This window comes from Chelmon rostratus, chromosome 3 (assembly GCF_017976325.1).
Source record: "Chelmon rostratus isolate fCheRos1 chromosome 3, fCheRos1.pri, whole genome shotgun sequence".
In the NCBI taxonomy this organism is placed as follows: domain Eukaryota; kingdom Metazoa; phylum Chordata; class Actinopteri; order Chaetodontiformes; family Chaetodontidae; genus Chelmon; species Chelmon rostratus.
In genome coordinates this window covers 12,755,946-12,775,120 of record NC_055660.1, presented here as the reverse complement: position 1 = coordinate 12,775,120, position 19,175 = coordinate 12,755,946, and the positions used below count along the sequence as shown (strand labels likewise).

General features: G+C 43.7%; 1 protein-coding gene across 1 annotated transcript; it reads right to left on the bottom strand.

Annotated features, from left to right (window-relative positions):
- Positions 1 to 746: 746 nt before the first annotated feature.
- LOC121604630 (protein phosphatase 1 regulatory subunit 29-like) lies at positions 747 to 5,732 on the bottom strand. Its single transcript, XM_041934205.1, has 4 exons — positions 5,529 to 5,732; positions 4,669 to 4,818; positions 3,042 to 4,036; positions 747 to 2,316 (listed from the first exon to the last, which is right to left on the bottom strand). The coding sequence occupies exons 1-4, from the start codon at positions 5,730 to 5,732 to the stop codon at positions 747 to 749; spliced, it is 2,919 nt and encodes a 972-aa protein (XP_041790139.1).
- Between the last annotated feature and the right edge of the window lie 13,443 nt (positions 5,733 to 19,175).

Sequence of the window (19,175 nt, the reverse complement as noted above, 5' to 3'; positions counted from 1 at the left end):
GTTAGGTGTTTCGAATTGATAAGCATGCTGAACACACTGCCACCCTGACCTGTTCTTACACTGGCTAATTGCCAGGAAGAACAATTAGCCTGATAAGTATCACTTAATGTCCTCCCCCAAAGAGGGAGATTCAGGCAATTCTAAAACAAACGCACCTAATTCCTCATCCTGCTCCCTCATTATCTCCCTAAATGATGCTTCTATAGGCGAGCAGGTGTCGGTGGTGCCGTGGAATGATTGTTTTGTGAATGGTGGTTTGATGGGATTAGAGAAAAGAGGGACGGGTTTAAATCATGAATGGGACTGCTTCTGGTGAGATAGCTGAGCTACAGTGTGCCAGTAATGAGGTAGAAGACGCTTGTGACCACCTTTGCTTTGCTCATCAGTGGGGATTCAGTGGGTCTACGGAAGCCTGCGAGGACCAAAGTGCCTAGTATGAGGTAGTCTGGTGAACGGCTTGATTCTTGTTAATTATCACTTAGTATTGTGGGGAAAACATATAACCTTAGAAACAACCTCTTAAAATGTCAATGAATTATCATGTAATCAATTTGAAAAAAAAAAAAAAAAATCACATCGAGAGAATATCTTTTTAACACTGGATCCAGCAGGGTAATGACCCATGTCACTGGACACCTCAGAGGAAACATTATCTGCCTTGCTACATTAACATCTATCCCCTTTATTAGTCTGCTGTTGGCATCCAACCTCACAACCTGTACGGCATTCAACTTCGCTTACTTGGCTCACAGCTTCTGCTGGGCAGAAACCCCCTTCCAATAGTCCAAAATATCATGAAGGTCCTCGTCCTTGGCAAACTGAACCTTCTTACGCAGGGCGTGGCCTGCTGCTATATAGGATGCTTCCTCTCTGGGGCTTTTCTTGTAAGGCCGGAATCGCTCCCAGATCCGCAGTGTGCTCTCAGATGAATACTCTGGACTGGAGGAGTAGCCAGAGTTGTAGTTGTGGTGACGAGAAGGTGAGAGCTGGGAATAGGTGGCTGTGGCATCCCTCTTGGTGCGGCCCAGTGGCTTGAGGAATGAGGCCTTTTGGGCAGGTGAGGGTGAGTCGTTGACTCCCTCATAGTAGAGTGCAGGAAAGGAGTGGCGGTGCTCGGAGCTGTGGTAGTCTTGCTGAACCTCCAAGTGGTGCTGCTGCTGTCCAGGGCCCACTACCCCACCTCCACTCCCGTTATTACATCCCATTCCACCCCCATTTACGCTCACCCCACCACCATTTATGCTTCCCATCCCATTCCCGTTGCAGCCCCCGACTCCTCCACCTCCTCCACTTCCACTCCCTCCACCACAACCCACAGGGCTGCCTTTGTCTGTTGGGTACTTGGGCGGATCATTGCGCTGCTCAGGGATATCCACACTGAACACTCTGGTGCTCTTGACAGATCCCACAGCAGGGGCACCACAACGGTTCTTCACCACAGCAGTGTCAGCACTCAACTGCCTCTGAAGGGGCCGCACTGCATTGGCTGGGGGTGGGTCACGATAAGGAGGGGAGAGGAAGCCCCCACCGCTGATTCCCGGTCGCTCAGACAGAGGCATGACCAGGGGCACTGGGGCCATAGAAGGTGGATGAGGCTGCTGATGTAGCTGGGGATGAGGCTGAGGATGTGGCTGAGGATGTGGCTGAGGATGAGGCTGGGGGTGAGACTTTGGATGCACCTTTGGGGAGGAGGCCATGATCTGATCTCCAGGGTGGCCCGGAGAGAGGGGCAGGAGGTTCCGGGGGAGGGATGAGATGCAAGTTGGAGGCTGGGAGGAGGACACAGAGTTAGCATTGTCAGCCGTGGTCACAACATTAGCAGAAGCATCCAGTTTCAGGGCATCAATGCAGTTGTTGATGATCTGGTTCACCTTGTCCACCTCCTTGGCGATGGTGGAGATCTCTGATGCTGAGCCACGGCCGTCGTCATCCGAATCCTCCCCAGCCTCTGTCCCATTCTCAGCCCCACCTCGCATATCCACAACTACCTCCCCTCCTACCCCTGCTCCTCCAGCTGCCACCCCTCCCTCCCTGCCTTCCACTGCCACTCCTGCCGTCCTCACATCCATGTAGTTGCCCTTGCCACCCATTGCCTCAGAGAAGGCAGTGGCCATTTTTTCCACCTGCGGCAAGGTGGAGAGGCGAGAAGAACTAGTGTTTGCTGAGCCGTGGAGCATGCCCGTGCTAGAGGAGGCGGATGGTGGAAGTTTGCCTCCTGCGCCTCCCGAATGGTGGTGCTGGTGGTGAGCCTGCTCCTGGAGACGCTGCATGGCCCCTGGGTCATTGGCCACTGCTGCAGCCGCCTCTGGACCATACCTGAAGAATAACAGGTTCACAATACAAACAACACATTGTGTGAATCATTTTGCACGTTATCCTAAACAGCAAGATTAAAAAGGTCTTAGACCCAAATACATTTTGCCAAGTTAATTAGTTTTAATAGGTCCTTTCAGTGATGCCACAGGATGACAGATTTTTTGCTGTTTTAATTAACACTTGAAGACCCAAAGTCTCAATAAAAAGTATGGTTGGGGAAAATGCTTTTAGTCATGATAAATTAAGCTTTTCAGGAATTCAGATAAAAAAATATATATTATTATTATTAGTAGTAGTAGTATTATCATATTATCATTAATGATAATAATAATAACACATTTTATTTGTACAACACCTTTCATACATAACATGAAGCTCAAAGTGCTTTACAACAAATAAATCATAAAAAAGACAGAGTAAACATAAAAACTGGGATAGAAAATGGAAAATAGCAGCCCGTGTTCTTGAAGGCTAATTATGAACAAGGTATTTAGAAATTTAGCTTGGTCTTATCCCATTAAGGGCTTTGTATACAAAAAGGATGTTAGAGGAAGCCATCGCAGAGCAGCCAAAACTGGACTAATGTGCTCTCTTTTCTTGGTTCTGGTTAATAGCCGAGCTGTAGAGTTTTGAATGAGCTGAAGTCTCTCAATGATTTTTTTTTCTTGAGAGGCCAGTAAATAGTGCGTTACAGTAATAAACAAATGTTCAAAATTGTCTTGTACCTCATCTCCAAAATAGTTTTCTTCACGCTTATAGCTTTCTGCTTCTCTTCCTGGATGCGTCGCCGTCTGAGACAGTAATAGACAAATCCAAGCACAATGACCATGCCAAACAGACATCCCAAAATAGTCATGATGTAGTGGGTAGTTGTGGACGGATTGGTCCGTGGATCCTCTGGTCCCATTGCTCTTGTGGTAAAGGACAGACAAGTGTGGTTGTAGCGCTGAGATTTGCTTACTGAGGCGACACAGAAGGTGTAATTTGTGTGTGGTTTCAGCTTGTCCAAATTGATTGTCTCCTTCTTGTTTTTAAGGGGCATGATGTCTGTAACAAACGTGTGGTTGTACTTGGAGAGGATGTACATTTTACTGTATGGTCGTGGGATCTGCACAGTCAGAGAAGCGGTGTAAAGGGAGATACTTTGAAGCTTCATAGAAATCTGATGGCTATAGGTGGGGTCAGCAGTGGATGATATGGTTGGCTGGTGGTACAGTCCTTGGTCCGGGTTGTCCAAACCCATCCCTGAGCCATCTTGATCTGGCGTCTGGGAGGTCATCCCTGGAGCTATCACACCATCATGACACTTAGACAAAAGTGTGTAAAGGGCATTTCTTCCATGCCCACGCACTGGGCTCAGAAGTGGATAACCAGTCATTTCAAGAGGGGTTTCGCACTGGAGACGGTCGTAGGTGTGGGTGACATTGTTAAAGGTCTCCAGCCAGGTGAGAAAGCTGTAGAGATCACAGCCACAGTGGAACGGGTTTCCTGCTAGTTCACACACCATCAGCCTGCTGAGGAGAGTGAAGGTAGATGGGTCAAGACGGGCCAACTTATTGGAAGATAAGTCCAGGCTGCTGAGGCTGGGGCACTCCCAGAAGGCATTGGTGGCAATGACCTCAATGAGGTTGTGTTGCAAGAAGAGGCACTGCATTCGACCCAGACCTCTCAACATGCCCTCAGTCAAGTTGGTCAGCTTGTTGTAGCCCAACTGGAGAACCTGAAACAGAAAGAGTACGTCTTACAACACCAATGCTTTTACAGTGTGCTTCAGATGTTTTATTGGGACTTCACACACCAGTAATATTTCTTTAAATGTGCAAGCTTGGAAAGTTTTCAACAGCCGTCTATGAACTGGTTATGAGAACTGAAGTTTTTGGCTGGATGATTCGAGAACATACAGAAACTGATGCACAGATAAATTAAAACTAAATCAAAATTAATAAAAATATAAATTCAGCATGGCACAATTAATATACACAGTAAGTTGTTTGGGGGATGCTGTTTCACACTTTCATAATCTCCTAAATAGAATGTATTTTATACAGGCAACACAACTTGCTCAACCGCTTTTGTGTGAATGTTTGAGCGTGGTTTGAGCCGATAGTTTGTCTCTTTGTTTGTTCTGTTTTCTGCTTGGATTTGTTTCATGAGATATTTGCCAGAAAACAAAGGGTGGGTTTTGTGACAGAAAGGGAAATGTCAAGTGGTACGGACTCTTCTGAAGCATTACCTTTTGGTAAATTCATTGCTGTTTTGCCTTATATACAAATATGTAAATGTAAATAGAAGAATTTTAAATTAGAGATTAAAAAAGAAAAGAAAAGCAGAGTTGTCTTTTTGGCTACGGACCTGTAGGTTGGCCTGTCCAGCAAAGGCCCCGTCCTCGATGTAGCTGATCTCGTTCTTGGTAAGATTGAGGTCAGTAAGGTTTGTGAAGCGGAACATGGAGGTAAAGAGCACAGCCTTAAGTTTGTTCTCATTCAGCCTCAGGTCATGAACCTAGGGAGACGAGGGAACAGATGACTTTCAGGTGATACATTGCACCCTCTGGCAGCCATAGAGGAGGACCTGAACTCTTTGCCAAAAATAGCTGCCAAGAGCAAATTGCACCTCTAAACATACAAGGTTGCTGTCTAATGAGTGATTTCCCCAGTTATACATTTGATCAAAATTTGTATTTAGTTAATCACAGCCTGTTTGGAGGCAGCTGAACATCCCTGCAATGCTCCAAAAACACCTGTTTGGGTCATTCCACTTTTTTTTAATCAGGGGTTGTAGACAACAGGGAGCCGCCACATAAACAAATAGCATGAGCACAAAAACTTCATGTATCTGTTCTGTCTCACCAACTTAACCTATTAGTCAATTATTTGCTTCAATAATATCATCACAGCAACATAACAATTTATGCTTACTGCTACTGTCATCATCACTGGACACATTAATATAACTTATATGTATAACTTTATGGTTATCACTGCAACCAACATACAGTATGATCACAACCTTCACACAATAAGATGCAATCACTAGAATAAAATGAGCAGAAGATTTGATTGACTTACACCATTGCAAAAGTCACTGTCACTATTAATGACATGCACGCTTTAGCTGACACCATCTTCTCTCAGAGTGCATGAAGGCATACAGTTTAATAGAGGTGGCTCTGCTGGTATAAAACGCCCACGGATAGATAAATTCATACTGACCGTGCTGTTGATGTGCTGGGGGATGGTCTCGTATGGAGGCTGGTTCTGACTGCAGATAGCCAGCCAAACGTATCCTTTATCCCCCTCTATCAGCCAGCAGTCCCCTTTCACCACGCCAGGCAGGTGGAGGAGCAACAGTGCAGGGAGCAGGAGGGTGAGAAATAGGGAGGGAGACAGGGAGGACAAACGGAGTCTGCTGGCCATGGTTTGGATTAGGAGTGTTTGAGGTCGCCTCAGTAGAAAGGAGGAAAAGAAAGGAGCTGAAGGGAGGAAGGCAGCGAGCAGCAGTTTCAAATCAGGAAGGTGCAGGTCAGGGGCAAGCAGGCCAAATCTGAGTAGAGACAAAGGTGAACGGTGGGGCGTCTTCACGGTGATTAGAGCTGAGCTTGCAGCATGGCGGCAAGTCCTGTCCCCATTTTAGGTGTTCCACGTCAAAGGGTTTTGGTGTATGTCACCCCAGCAGCTACTCATGGCCCCTGACAACGGCACGTCTTGACAACACAGATGAGGAAATACTCCCTCTCAGAGAAAGGCAGAAGGCCTATATAACAGAGAAAGAGAGGGGGGGGAGGGGGAGAGAGGGAGGGAAGTATATTAACATTAATAGTGATAATGACAAAATGATTAAGAGTAGGCAGAAAATTGTAATATAGTTCACATATCCCCAGATGGCTTTGAATTAATTGAGTTTAGGTCTCATTTATACAAGCACCATGTTAAAAAAAAACAAAAAAAACAGGTATATGAATCTAATACCCATGCTACCCAATCCCTTCAAGGTAATGCACCACAGTAATAAATCCATTAACTGCCATGATTATTTCATTAAGTCTTAATAAAGCCCAGAGAAATATATTTTGACTTTTCATTTATGAAACCAGGATTTTTATGTTCTGTAATTATTCATGTTCATGAAAATAACAGCCAAGTATGAGAATAAATTGCAGCTCTTCCGCTCCCACATTAGCATATGATGCACCAATAGAAATGGAAATTGCCAAGACTATGAAAGCAACGGCGTCTTTTTTTTTTTTTTTTTTTTTTGGTGTCTTTGCCATTGTTTACAAGGTTCGCCAGCTTGCAGCTGCAGTTATATTATTTCAACTATGAGGTACATAATGAAACAATAAAAATTTAATAGCTGCAGTTATACCGGGGTGAAAACGGGGAGATGGGCTAAGTGGAAAACAGAGGAGGGCTGTTGTAATTTGCATGTTTTAACAGGATACTAGCTGACATTTAGCTATTTACCTTTCTCAGGGGATTAACCGTGGATTAGGCTCTAATCCAGCATAAAATATTATGTATCTCATCACCGCAGCTCCGACTCTTTTAATTTGTTTCCAAAGTTTTGATTCCCTCCCAGGGAAAAAGTTATCTAGCCACGACATGAATGACAGGAAATTGATAGTGAGAACAACTGAGTAATAAACTCGTCTCAAGTACTCCCTCTCTCTCTCTCTCTCTCTCTCTCTCCAATAAAATCTCCTCTGTATGTTGGCTGTCTCAGGCAGATGAAGAAAATGTAACCTGCTGCAAGAAATGAAGCAATGACATGGTGTCACCCCATCTACTCAGCAGTAATGGAAGCTAACTTTGGATGTTTCTGTTCAACTGGCCCATCCCTAATAGCCTGTCTTCCTCCTCCTCCTCCTCCTCCTCCTCCTCCTCTTCCTTCTGGTTGCCTGTCCAGACTTGCACCCGTTAGCCTCCCAGTCACTTCTCATTTCTGTCGCGCCACACCCCGAGCAGCCCTCAGTCCTCCCTTCAAATTGTTCCATGAAATTGATATTGACAATTCAATTCCTCCACCACAGGTCTTCAATTTGCCTTTGACCCAGCACTGTTGTCATCCTTACAGCGTGTAAAATAAAACACCAAACGGATAAAAAAAAAAAAAGAAGCGACTTACAGCTTTAGCTCAGTGGAACAACAGCTAAAGTAACCCCCTTTTTCATCTCGATAGTTAAGAAAGTTCTTCTGTATTCAGATTTGAAGCCGAGCGGTTCCACCGCTGCAGAGTCGGGCATGTGTGTGAACGTGGGCATTAGCGCGTGATGAAAAGAAGCAAGCAAATGGAATTATTTATCACACAACCATTTGGACGTTACACTGACACAGATACTCATTCTCCTTCTTTCATCCTGTTTCTGAATTCCTTCTCTTCTCACTCTTTGAAGGCAACGCCACGCCTCGCGTTGCGATGTAGCGATACAATCCTCCATATTCTCCATGCGTTCCCTTAAACCCTAATGAAAACGACAAAGCCTCTGGCACACTGCTGCAATTTAAGATGGTTTCGAGGACCACAAAAATTTACTATGTTGTGCTTGTGACTACCGGCCCGCTGTTTTTCCCTCTCGGGATCTCGTATTTACAGCGTATCTGATACGACATGACTTCTAGCCTGACATGGTATTTACTGCTCTACAGACATGAAAGACAAGTCAGTCAAGTCTCATTTGAAAGCTAGTTGCTTACTGCTGAGTCCAGCCACTATACCTAGATCAGCAGAGTATTTTTGATCTATAATGCTGTAATGACCCTGACCACACTACCCCGCTCTGTCTTATCATCTGGGTCAGTCTCCCGTCTCTCTCTCCATCTCTGTATCTGTCTGTTTACTTCTTTCTCCACTATTCTGTCCCTTCCTCTCTTCTGCCTGCATTGTCTCAGGCCTGCTTATCTCTGCTGCCTTTCAACTAGAAACACAAATGAATATGCCTCATCGCCAAAACACAACCTGACACCTTTTGTGCGCTATCACGTCCCCTTCCTCGCAGCTTTTATCACATTTTTGCCATTGGTTGTATTTTGACAAGAAGCCAGAGGAAGACACAGCCTTATTTTGCCGCCCCTCCTTTCTTCTCCAAAACAGACTCTCTTTGTGTTTAATTATTGTCCCTGATAGCTGGGCTTTAATTAAAGCTTTGCATCTGAGAAACAACGCTAATGATGTCAGGTCACAGAAGCGAATGGAAAGTTCCAGACCAGGAGAGGCTGAGGGGCCCACGAGACACACACACTCTGTTTTCCTTTCCTCGGAAAATCATGGGATAAAGTAGGATTTTATAAATCTCAGAGTGATGCTGAAGTAATAATCTGCAATGTTTTATGACAACTTATCTTTTTCCACATTATATCAATAGTTGATACAGCAGTAAATCAGGGTAATGAAAACCTCCACATTAAAAGCTTTATTTTATCAATTCACAACGGCTTCTATGGTGGAACATGTCTACTTGCGCCAAAAAATAATATGTTCAGAATATCAGAAACCTCACAGGCACTGTTTGACAGTGCGAAAATATTACTCCAATGAACAGTTAGCATCAAAGTTTTATTGTTTTTCCTCCGCAAGAAAGTGCTTCCAGTCTAAATTCATATCAACTGTCAAAATATGTATCACAGATTGCCACTAAGATAAACTGCACTGAAGCGGTGCTTGTTTTACGACTTTTTTTAATGCTTTTGTAGCATTTTGTTCATCTCAGTAAATTTACCACATGCTGTTTAACAAGACAGCTACAGGCATCCTGGCTGCTCCGTGAGGCCGATCTTAGGCACTGTTGTGCTTTGAGCAAAATGCTACCGTGCTCGGACTGACAATACTAACACTAACATACTGATGCCAAGACGCTGTTATGTTTACCACGTCCAGCATGTTAGCAGGAAACGTTTGTTAATTAGCAAGGAATCTGATGGGAATGTCATCGGTGTTTCAAGTCTCAAGTCATAGACCAAAAAACAATACCCTGCTTAACATGTGTACAGTTACACACATTTACGTCCAGGGAGAATATCAGCATTTTCCAACACACAAGCCATCTTCTCCAGCTTAAAACTAAACATTGAAGTTTCCCTTTAGCAAGAATGGTAAGGAATTTATGAGCCACAATTACCTTCCAAATAATTAAAGAATCACTCATTATTTCTTCATCAATCATTCAAGGAAGTGGATGCTCCATTTCCAGCTACAGGGTGAATGATTTCAGTTAATATTAGCAAAGCAAAGGGAAGTAAAGCCCCGGAACAGAGGACTGACTGTCATTAGTATTCTAGTGACGTCCAGACCTTTGTGGAGACACTTTGACTTGCTCCCTTGCTTGCTCATTGCCACCTTCCTTTTCTTACCCTTATTAACTAAACTCTATCCATGCGTTCCATTCATGACACAGCTATTGTGGGCCTGATTGACAGCGCTATTTAACCGAAAATAGGAATGACTTCATTAAGTTTCCAAACGGAGTTTAAGATGTAGTCAAATCTGAAAAATGCACAAAAGCTGCTTAACTGGAAAAAATCTGTAAAGGGGAATTGCAGCATTTGAACCGGTTTGAGATGCCTGCTTTAAGGTATCGTGCTAAAAAATGACTTTCTGCAGACAAATGTTTGTCCTTTTCCCAAAGGGTTATTTGTTTTAGAGTGTATTATGAAGATGTGGTTTTAGGACTAAGGTTAGGATTGCACTTATATTAAATTTACAGTAAGGGTGAGGGATCACAAATTTGCTCGTTATGGGTAATGTACACGTCTGGGAAAAGAGTACGAGAAAGTGTCCCCATGAGTAAAGTTTGAAAAAGAAGGAGCACAAAAGTAACACAACTACCCTGGAGACCTGGTTATGAAGCTTTCCTCCGAACGAGAAATAAAGAAAGACATATAGACAGGAGGTGGAAAACAGAAACAGTACAGAGGGAAGCGCTAAGCAACATGATACCAAGCAGGTTTTGCCACAGTTTATCAAGAACCAGTCAAGCAATCAGCCAGTCAGACAGCCAGCCAGTCAATCAGTCCAGTCCATCAGTTAGCAGGCCCAACAGCCAGCCAGTCAAATACCCAGTCGGTCAGCCAGACAGCAGGTCAATCCGCGGTTCAGGCGACCAGCCAGTCAGACGTCTAGTCAGTCATCCAGCCAGGTACCGGTGTGCAAAGCACCACAGAAGCGGAGCTAAGAATTTTGCCTATTAGTGCTATCTGTGCAACCCAGCCTGCCAACCAGCCAGCCTGCCTGCTTTACCTTCAAAGCTGCTGCACTGTTCCTTCAAATCCATTTTCTCGCTCTTTTCTCTTCTCCCTCTTCCTTTCAACCTTTCACGAAGCTGCTGCGCTGCTTCTTCAAATCCTGTGCATACAGAATATTCTCTCCCCCCTCTCTCTCTCCTTGTCTTGTTCGGATTTTCCCAGATTCCTGTATTTCTGCGACTCTCCATGCTTGCATTATTTTATTTTTTCTTTCGCTAAGTGTGTTTCTCTGGTTGTCTTACTTCAACTGGTTTGCACTGTCTCCCGTGTCTCTCTTTCTCTTGCAATTACATCATGTTCTTTTCCAGCCTACTGCTAGTTTAAAGGCTCTATATGTTTTCAGGACTTAAGGATAATAATTGGTCGACTTGTGGCAGTTCAATGCAGTCGCTGCTTACAAACCGCGCAGGAAAATAAACATCATTGCTGTTAATGCGATGCAATTAATGACACAATAAAAAAAGAATCTCTATGCACAAAGGTAAACAGCAGCTGCATTGATCAAACTAATGCAGGTTAATTCTGAAGGAACCTCTAACAATGATCTGAAAAAACACTTATGAATTTTTCAACAATAGCGTGTTTGTGGAAATTAAATTATTAAAATTCAATAACAGATGTGCTGATGTTTACAACTGTTATAACAGCGCTTTAATCGTCCTTCTCCCTGCTTTTCTTACATTTCCTCTCTTTCCCTAGCCCACTCGCCCCTTCATGCCCGCTCAACCTATCTCGTCTCTCTTTGCTTAAAGTGGAGGGAACATCTGTTGCTGTCCACCAGACAAAACTCCCACAGGGAGTCCAGACCGGAGAAGACGCTTTCAGCCTCTCGCTGTGGATGGAAGCTGTTAGATAAGAGGAGCATCACAGGACAGCGTTAGAGACGGGGAAGTTTTAGGTTCAGTTACATCAACAACCAGGCGTTTTTTTGTTGAACGTGACAGTGCCAGTGTTTGTTTTCTGAACAGCGTAGGTATCATCTTAACAAATGTTTTCCCTTTTTAAAAAATGACTCTTGGCTGGACTTTTAAATATTTTGCAGTGATGCCTGACTCACTTCACTGAATCTCAGTCAGCGGTGTCCTAAATTTCCTAAACAACTTTCAGCAGCCCCCAGAGACAGCCATGACTGTTCAGCACAGCACTTATATACCATATGAGGTCATATATGAGCTGAGAGAGCAGGGGGTCTATGAAGCTGTCTTGACACTGTTCATGTGAGTAAACAATACCCGATCTGGGCCGGGATCTGAGCTCTTCAGGCGAGGCCCTAAACAGTGCTAGGCCGCGGCTTCCCCGGATGCTTGCTCGCTCGTAATCTGAAACACTGAAGTGGTTTGGTGTTGTTAGATTACCACGGCCCCAGCGAGAGTCTCTTCCAGTCTGATGTTCCTGCTGTTTCTCTGGATGAGGCTCAGCCACGCTTAGTTGTGTTATCATAAACTTAACCCAGAGGCATGCCCAAGGCCATCCCTCTCAATAACTTGTGAGTGATTGCATGAGTGAGAGAACATACTGCAGGCAGAGCCTTTTCCATCCTATTGTACAGTGTCTGTGCGCTCTTTTACTTCTGCCAAGTGAGTTTTAGACCATAATGGTGAAGAAATGTTTGGAAAGGCAAATCCTGCTGGCTGGTCTTCATTGTTTGAAAGGGCTGTTTGAGGGTTCCACTTGATTTTTGTGTTAAGATAAGGTTAAGGCTTTGTCGTTAAAAGGTCTTTTCACCCAAATTACAACATGACATATTGTTTCTGGTAATGACCTGACCCAATAGGCATGGGATGTCAAAAACAAAAAGCAGAGTCAGACATGACCAGCGCAGCATCTGGGACATCTCACCACTTCACGACAAAACACAAACATTTACTGGGGGGGTCCAAATCGGACTATCTCTATGACATGTTCCATGACAGTGACCCATTGGTGCAAAGGGCGCTCTTCAGTGAGCATGACAAAGCAAAAGAAGCATGACGCTGGGGCTGTCGGGTGGAGCAGTGAAGTCAGTCCGTGTCACGTTATACTTTCTGATGTAATTCACGCTAGTCGCTCTAGATGCCACGTCATGATCGGTCAAACACTAACACTGTGAGCTTCTGCAAAGATAAATATATCATGCAGTCTTATATTGAGGCAACTTTCCACATATCTGTTCTTGATTCCTGCCTCCAGCTCAGTTCAGTGGAGGTAATTGACATGAAAATGACATTTAAAAAATTCAATAGCAATTTGTCTTTTCGAAACCGTGTACCGGTTTCTCTAAATAATCCTCAGCCCTCACTCTGAACAGTTATTATCGGAACTAAATGGAGGCCTGTCTTCAGATTGCTCTGTTTGTGAGGTGCACATGTGCACATATGCATGCAGATAATCATATTCTTGTGTTGCAGGGTGTGCTTTAAATCCAAGTACAGAGTTCCCGGCAGCATATCAGCCTTCATATTGGTGAGTTTCTCCGCTCGTATAAGTTCCGTATGTGCCCTTGTGCGTGTGCCTGTGCACGTCTGCTATACCTCTGTGTCTTAATTACTTTTAAAACCCATGCAGAAGCTTTCCCCTCCAGCTTTACTCAGCAGGTACGTTGAAGTAACAGCCCACTATGGGAGTAGCACTTTCTTGCCCGGGAGGGAGGCAGCAAGAGGAAGAAATGAAATGAGGAAGAGAGAGTGAGAGAAATGTACAAAAAGAGAGAAAGTGAGGCAGAAAGGGGATCACAAACGAGAGCAAAGAGGAATATATGATGGATCATGGCATGAATTAATCCGCCTGTTTTAATTCCGCCTCTCAGTCACTCCAACAGGTTAACCCGACTGGGGTTTGAATCGCTTTATTGAGGTTGACCATTATATGGAAATGAGGATGAGGGGAAAGAGGATGATGAAGGGGAGCTGGAGAGAGTAGTCTTTAACCTTTATTTAATCAGGCAAGTTGAGAGAAACACACATTTTATTATAAACCCCATGCTGAATCCCCTTCAACCCAGTAGAAAGGACAAGGAGATTTCTTAGGAAGTACTACACCACACTGTTAAGATCTATAATTAATTCACTATGAATTGGTACTTTTGGAGGTTTTTCTTGCAGTGATATCAGAAGGAGGAAATGGTTGCACATATGCACACATATTCACACATGGAAACTGTCCAGTGTGCAAGTGGCATCCCCATCATAACATGTCCTTAAAGACTGCCAATGTTAAGGGTCAGTTCAATCGCTTTAAATAAGCTGTGTCTCCATCTCCTATCTGCAGCTTACACCATCTACAGATTGACAATGTGCTCCATCACAGTTCCTCAGTGTCCTTTCTCTATACTATTTTCTGACTCACCACAGAAGGAAAATACAAGACAAAGTAAGTTTGCTCCATCGCCATCTGATTGCATACTGCGTACAGTATTCTGTCAATTGTACACAAGCATCAGTCTGTCAGCGACATCATCATTTTGACAGCAAACGAGCACTGTAGAACTCGGTGTTCTCTACAAACTGTCACGAATCAAGTCGTCCAGGCGCGGAAGAAGCAAAGTGATGGCTTTGGTTTGTCGCACATCGACAGATAACAGTAGAAATCTACGGGGCGGGGGGTTTGGGGGGCATACAATTTGAGTCCTCTCTGTGTACTGTGTGTGTATGAAGAACAGACGCACGCACATATAGATACAATCAAAGACACTGAGACATGATGGGGTGCATGTTGGAGAGTCATCAGTCAATGTAATTGCATTTAAAGGGACTGAGGTGTTTCGTCTTGTCCTGCTAAAAGTGTGGCAGCGACAAATGCAAACACATCATTCCTCACAAGACTGCGTCTGTCTGAGATGAATTAGGAGGAGAGAAAGAGGAAGGGAGCGGGGTTTTAGGTTGTGAGTTTTAAGCTTTTTTTTTTCCTCTCTATATGTGTACTCCTGCTTTATTCCATTTTTTGAAAACCGAAGTGAGTAGGAGCTGCTGTCATCTTGGGTCTACTGCAAAATTAAAAATCTTCTAGATCTGGTGACTGTTTTATATGATTTGGTCTGAATTTTGTGACTCTCTTTACGAAGTACTCAGCTGTGTCTCCATGGCTGCTCGAACAAAATAGCATCATCTCCCCTGTGCTGGCCTCTGTGACCTGGCACTGCACCACAGACGCCCAGACAGCCCTCACTAATGTGGATAAAGTATGATTGCAGTGCCGGTGGGAAACAGTACATGAGTACATCAAAATATGTGGAAAGTGGAAAGTGGAAGAGCATTTGGGCTAGTTAGATCTATGACCATTTTCCTTTAATTGCAAACCACAATTCCAGTTAAAATCTGTAATTTTTGCCCTTTATCTGCTCAAAACTGAGTAACATCTCTCTTAAATTTTCTCTTTGTGGTCTTTAATTAAATCTGTTTTGTAGGCTTTTGGCTTTTGAATAAAATAAAAAGGTGTACCCACATTACTATTCATTTGCTACAGTATATATTGTGTCTGTGCTTGAGAATCCTCGTGCTTTGCTTTTTCAGCATTATGTATTTTTTATCTCATGCTCATCTCAATGTAGCAGCTTTGAATTGAACTGAACTGAACTGTGAACTTTGAAGATTTTATTGCTTGTTTTAGTGTATTTTAGTTCACTGAGTCTTTAAGATTCCGGTGGTTCACAAATCTGAAACGAGGTAGACCATACTTTCTGGAAATGAATGAATCAGAAAGAGATGTGACACGACAAATGCGTTCAACTCACTGACAAACTGACCGATCTGTGATTGTGTTTCTTATGTCGATGAAACTTCATGCTAGTAGTTGTTGTAGATACAGCTGCACCATGACGAATCCTATTTGTGTGTGCAGCTCCCGGATAGTCACATCCATGTAGTTGAAAGAAAGCTATATGATGGAATCTTTTTGGGCATATCATACACAAGACTGTGATCCTATATTTTTCATTTGTGTGGACATTATCATTAAAAACACAACCGTCAGTGTCTGGGTCGCCCTGTTTGGCCTTTACAAAAATTGTGTGTGCCAATCATTGTTGAAAAATGAATGCTGTCTGAGTGTCTACTGAAATCTGAACACATTCAAATGATTTCTTGCTACCCTGTGCCTAGCCTTGGTTGTGCCCACCTGCTTTGATGATCTCTTCAGAGCTTGTGCACATGTTTCATCTTAATTATTTTGTTGTGAAGTCTGCAAACTTGCAGCACCATTCTGATGATTCAGGGCGCAACCACAAAGCAGTCTGTCCTCTTGCAAATTCTTGTAACAATAAGTCTCTTTTTGTTCTTTTAGCATATATTCGGAATTACCTTAATTTTACCTCAGGAAATAAATGTACGGAGCTTTAGGTGGAGCGTCCAGAAGGTGGTTCAGCAAATACTGCGAGAGTGGACAAGTTGTGGTTTAAAGATTTAGAACTTGAAGGTTGTTCTGTGTCCATGGTTGGGATGTAATGCGTATAGACAACTGAATTAAGCAGCACTGCACGCTTGCTGACGTCAAGGCCAAAATGTGATGATTTGACGTAGGTCACAGTTGACTCCAGGCTATAGTCATTAGCAGCTGAGAGAGAAGAATACTCATGCTCTGCTGTTTCAGTGATCACAAACATTTTCAACAGGACACGTTTTTATCTCATGCCAATGTAGCAGCTTTTGATTGAAGTTAATTTTTAATTGGAAAAGTGGCTGCGAGTATTGAGGGAGGCCGAGGCATCCTGAGGTTTCAGATAGCCAAATTTAAACCTGCAAAGCTGACAGAGACTTTTTTTTTGGACATTGCTAAAGAAAGTGATGAAACAGAAGCTGGTCAGCAAAAGAGAAAACACATTCTGAAACTGATTGAAAAGGGAAATAACTCAAACTCTTGAAACAGAGTCACATCAAATCTTCAGTCTTTAATCTTGTGCGTCCGTATAAGGCCACAAAGAGTGCGTCAAAAACGCAACAATAAGAATGGGTCAATGTGCATCAGGTAGCCAGAAAGTGCCACTGTCTGCCCTTTGTCTATCCACAAACCTGTTAGCTCCATGTTACTGCTGACATTTCACCATGCAAAAGTCTTCCAGTCAAGATTGTAGTATGATGGTGGTGGCGAACAGTTCTTGGAGCTCTTATACACGATGAATGAGCTTTTTTCCTGTACTGGACTACTTTGAGGGAATGTCAAGGCCGTGTGTTAATGTATTGGTTTTGCACTGTATGATTACCAGGACACAGAGCGGCCTGCAGCTGCTTCTGTCACTGGACGGCTCTTATGGGAGCGAAACTCTTGTGGTTTTGGTTCATTTTAGGTCACCTCAGTTTTTTTTCTGTTGTTTATTCCTCCTTATTTTTCCATAAACACCCCACCATTCTTTATCTCGGCCTCAAGATTCAGTGGTATTTCTTTTTTTTTTTTTCTTTTTTTAGTTTTCTGCAGCATCCTTCATCTTGGCCTAAAGACATCATTGCTTCTCCTCCTCTTTGCTTTTTTCTCATTCCTCTACAGCTTCCATAATTACCCCCCTTAGTCTCACATTTCACGACTTCTTCTCCTCCTCTCTTTTTCTTTGATTCTCTCAAAGCTTCCAAAAAAAAAAAAAACACTTTTATCTCAGCCTCAATTTAGGTGACTATCTCTCCTCTGTCTTACTTTTTCCACTCCTCTAGCATCTCCCTCTCTCCTCACATCTTGACCCTGTGATTCAGTACGCCTTCTCTTCTCCTTTTTTTTTTTCCTTTCATCCGCCGGCAGCTTTCATGACAGCCTCTTCTCTCACTTTCTTGGCCCCAAGATTCGTGACACCTCCTATCTGCAGTTCCTCCTCCCTCCTCTTTTAAAATTTTTCCATCCCTCCTCCTCCTTAAATTTTTCTTTTTCTCCATGGCTCCTCAAGACAAAGTTTTTCTTTTTGCTTTGGTGCCAAGATATCTGTTTGTCTCTCTCTCCCTTCACCTCTCCTCCCATTTGACCATCAATAGCTTTCAATAGTTTTTTTGCGTTCTTGTCTGTTTTCTACCTTCTACCTCTCATTTGAAATCCACCTTCAAAACTTATATTCAGCCTTTTTACATGGTTTGCCTGGACATTTCATACTCTACACTTCGCTCTCTGTGGCAGCCTGCTTTCTTGCTTTCCCTTCTCTCACACACTTTAGCACATGGGTGCACTTTCCTTGCTCCCTTTTCTCCTCCTCTCTTCCTCCCCGTCTCTCCCCCTCCAGGGTTTAATTGATATTCTTGGTGTGTGTCAAAAAAGCCTCATCTGCCAAAGTAAACCTGGAGGAAGACTGATGGCTTGTTGGTGGGGCAGAGGAGAGTGTAGAGGCGGCTCCCAGTCTGCACAGTAGTCTCAGATGGGGGAGGAGAGGTATGACGGGTCTGGGAATTCACCTAGGTACTAAGAACATTTAGAAATGTTCAGACACTACTTTACACGAGAAAATGCTGGCATACAGATGAAAGGCCCTTGCTGTCAATAACCTATTCATTTCGATTCTGTGGCATAGTTTGGTTGCACTTTAGTACACCACTGAATGTAGTTCAGGAAGTACAGCATACTTCACGCGACATTACCAGATCCCAGCCGCATCCCTTCATCTTCTCGTATTGCGTCGGGTGTTGAGAGAAGGATGAGCTTATTGCTTCAAAAGAGCAAAGACTGTAGAACTTGACTATCCTCTGCCTCCACATGTGTGTTCACACTATGACAGACCTGACCTATTCCTTTCACTTCACGATCCAGTCCACGCACTCCTCCCTATATCTGATACAGATCAGACGATGCTTGGTCAAGATCACAGGCAAGAGGAAAGACTGAAGACTTACTTGCAGGTCATTTAGTGTATGTCATTTATACATCTGTTGAATGCAGCTCAAATCTGATTTAAAAAATCTTTTTTTTTTTTGCAAATTTTGGAGTCGCGTTCATATGGATGCCTGATTCTGCTTCAGTAAGCAGAATTGGAATCGATAAACTCTAATCAATACCCAATCCTATTCAGTGGCAGAGGGAGGACAAACCGTGGACAGACCTTAAATCAGGTCCTGGCAAACCAGATGTTGCTGTACACCCTGGCTGGATACAGGTCTGCCAGTCCTGAGGAGAGGCGGCCATGTGGGAAGAATGAACAGCTGCTCCTGCAGTCACATGGGGCCGACAACACTGGACATATACTGCTTCCCGAGTCTGTTGCTAAGGCCTGGCACACTCTGAAGGCCACACATGCATCTAACATCAAACCTGGGATGGGGGTCTTTGATGAACTGCAGTTTTATAACAGTTTCCTGGAAACTGTAACCACGTCCTCTGCCATGTCAGGCTCCATCTCACCGCAGCCATACCAGGCCATCAACACTGATAATTGGTAACATTACTGGTGTTGTCAGGGTCCCCCTGTAGCTAAAGTACAAGACATCACGGATTAAAGTCTACACTGAAGACCGTAGAACATGTCGGTACAAATGACACTCTCAAACAGCAGTCTGAAGTGTTAGAACGAGACGCCCACTCTCTGCCACAGAACGGTGCTTTTAGCAGACTGCTCAGCCTTAACACCTGGCTGTCGTGTCCATGTGACGCTAACAGCGTGCACAATTTCAATCTCATCTTGGAATGTCGAGCTCTTTTCGACACAGGTGGCAAACACTTGAACAAAGCTGGTGCGCATACAGTCTC

Excerpts from the sequence above, each read along its gene's own strand:
- LOC121604630 (XM_041934205.1), bottom strand. The coding sequence starts at position 5,732 with ATGGCCAGCAGACTCCGTTTGTCCTCCCTGTCTCCCTCCCTATTTCTC. Across the intron at positions 4,819-5,528 it reads CCCAGCACATCAACAGCACG|GTTCATGACCTGAGGCTGAA; the intron begins GTCAGTATGAAT and ends TCGTCTCCCTAG. Across the intron at positions 4,037-4,668 it reads CTGGACAGGCCAACCTACAG|GTTCTCCAGTTGGGCTACAA; the intron begins GTCCGTAGCCAA and ends TTTCTGTTTCAG.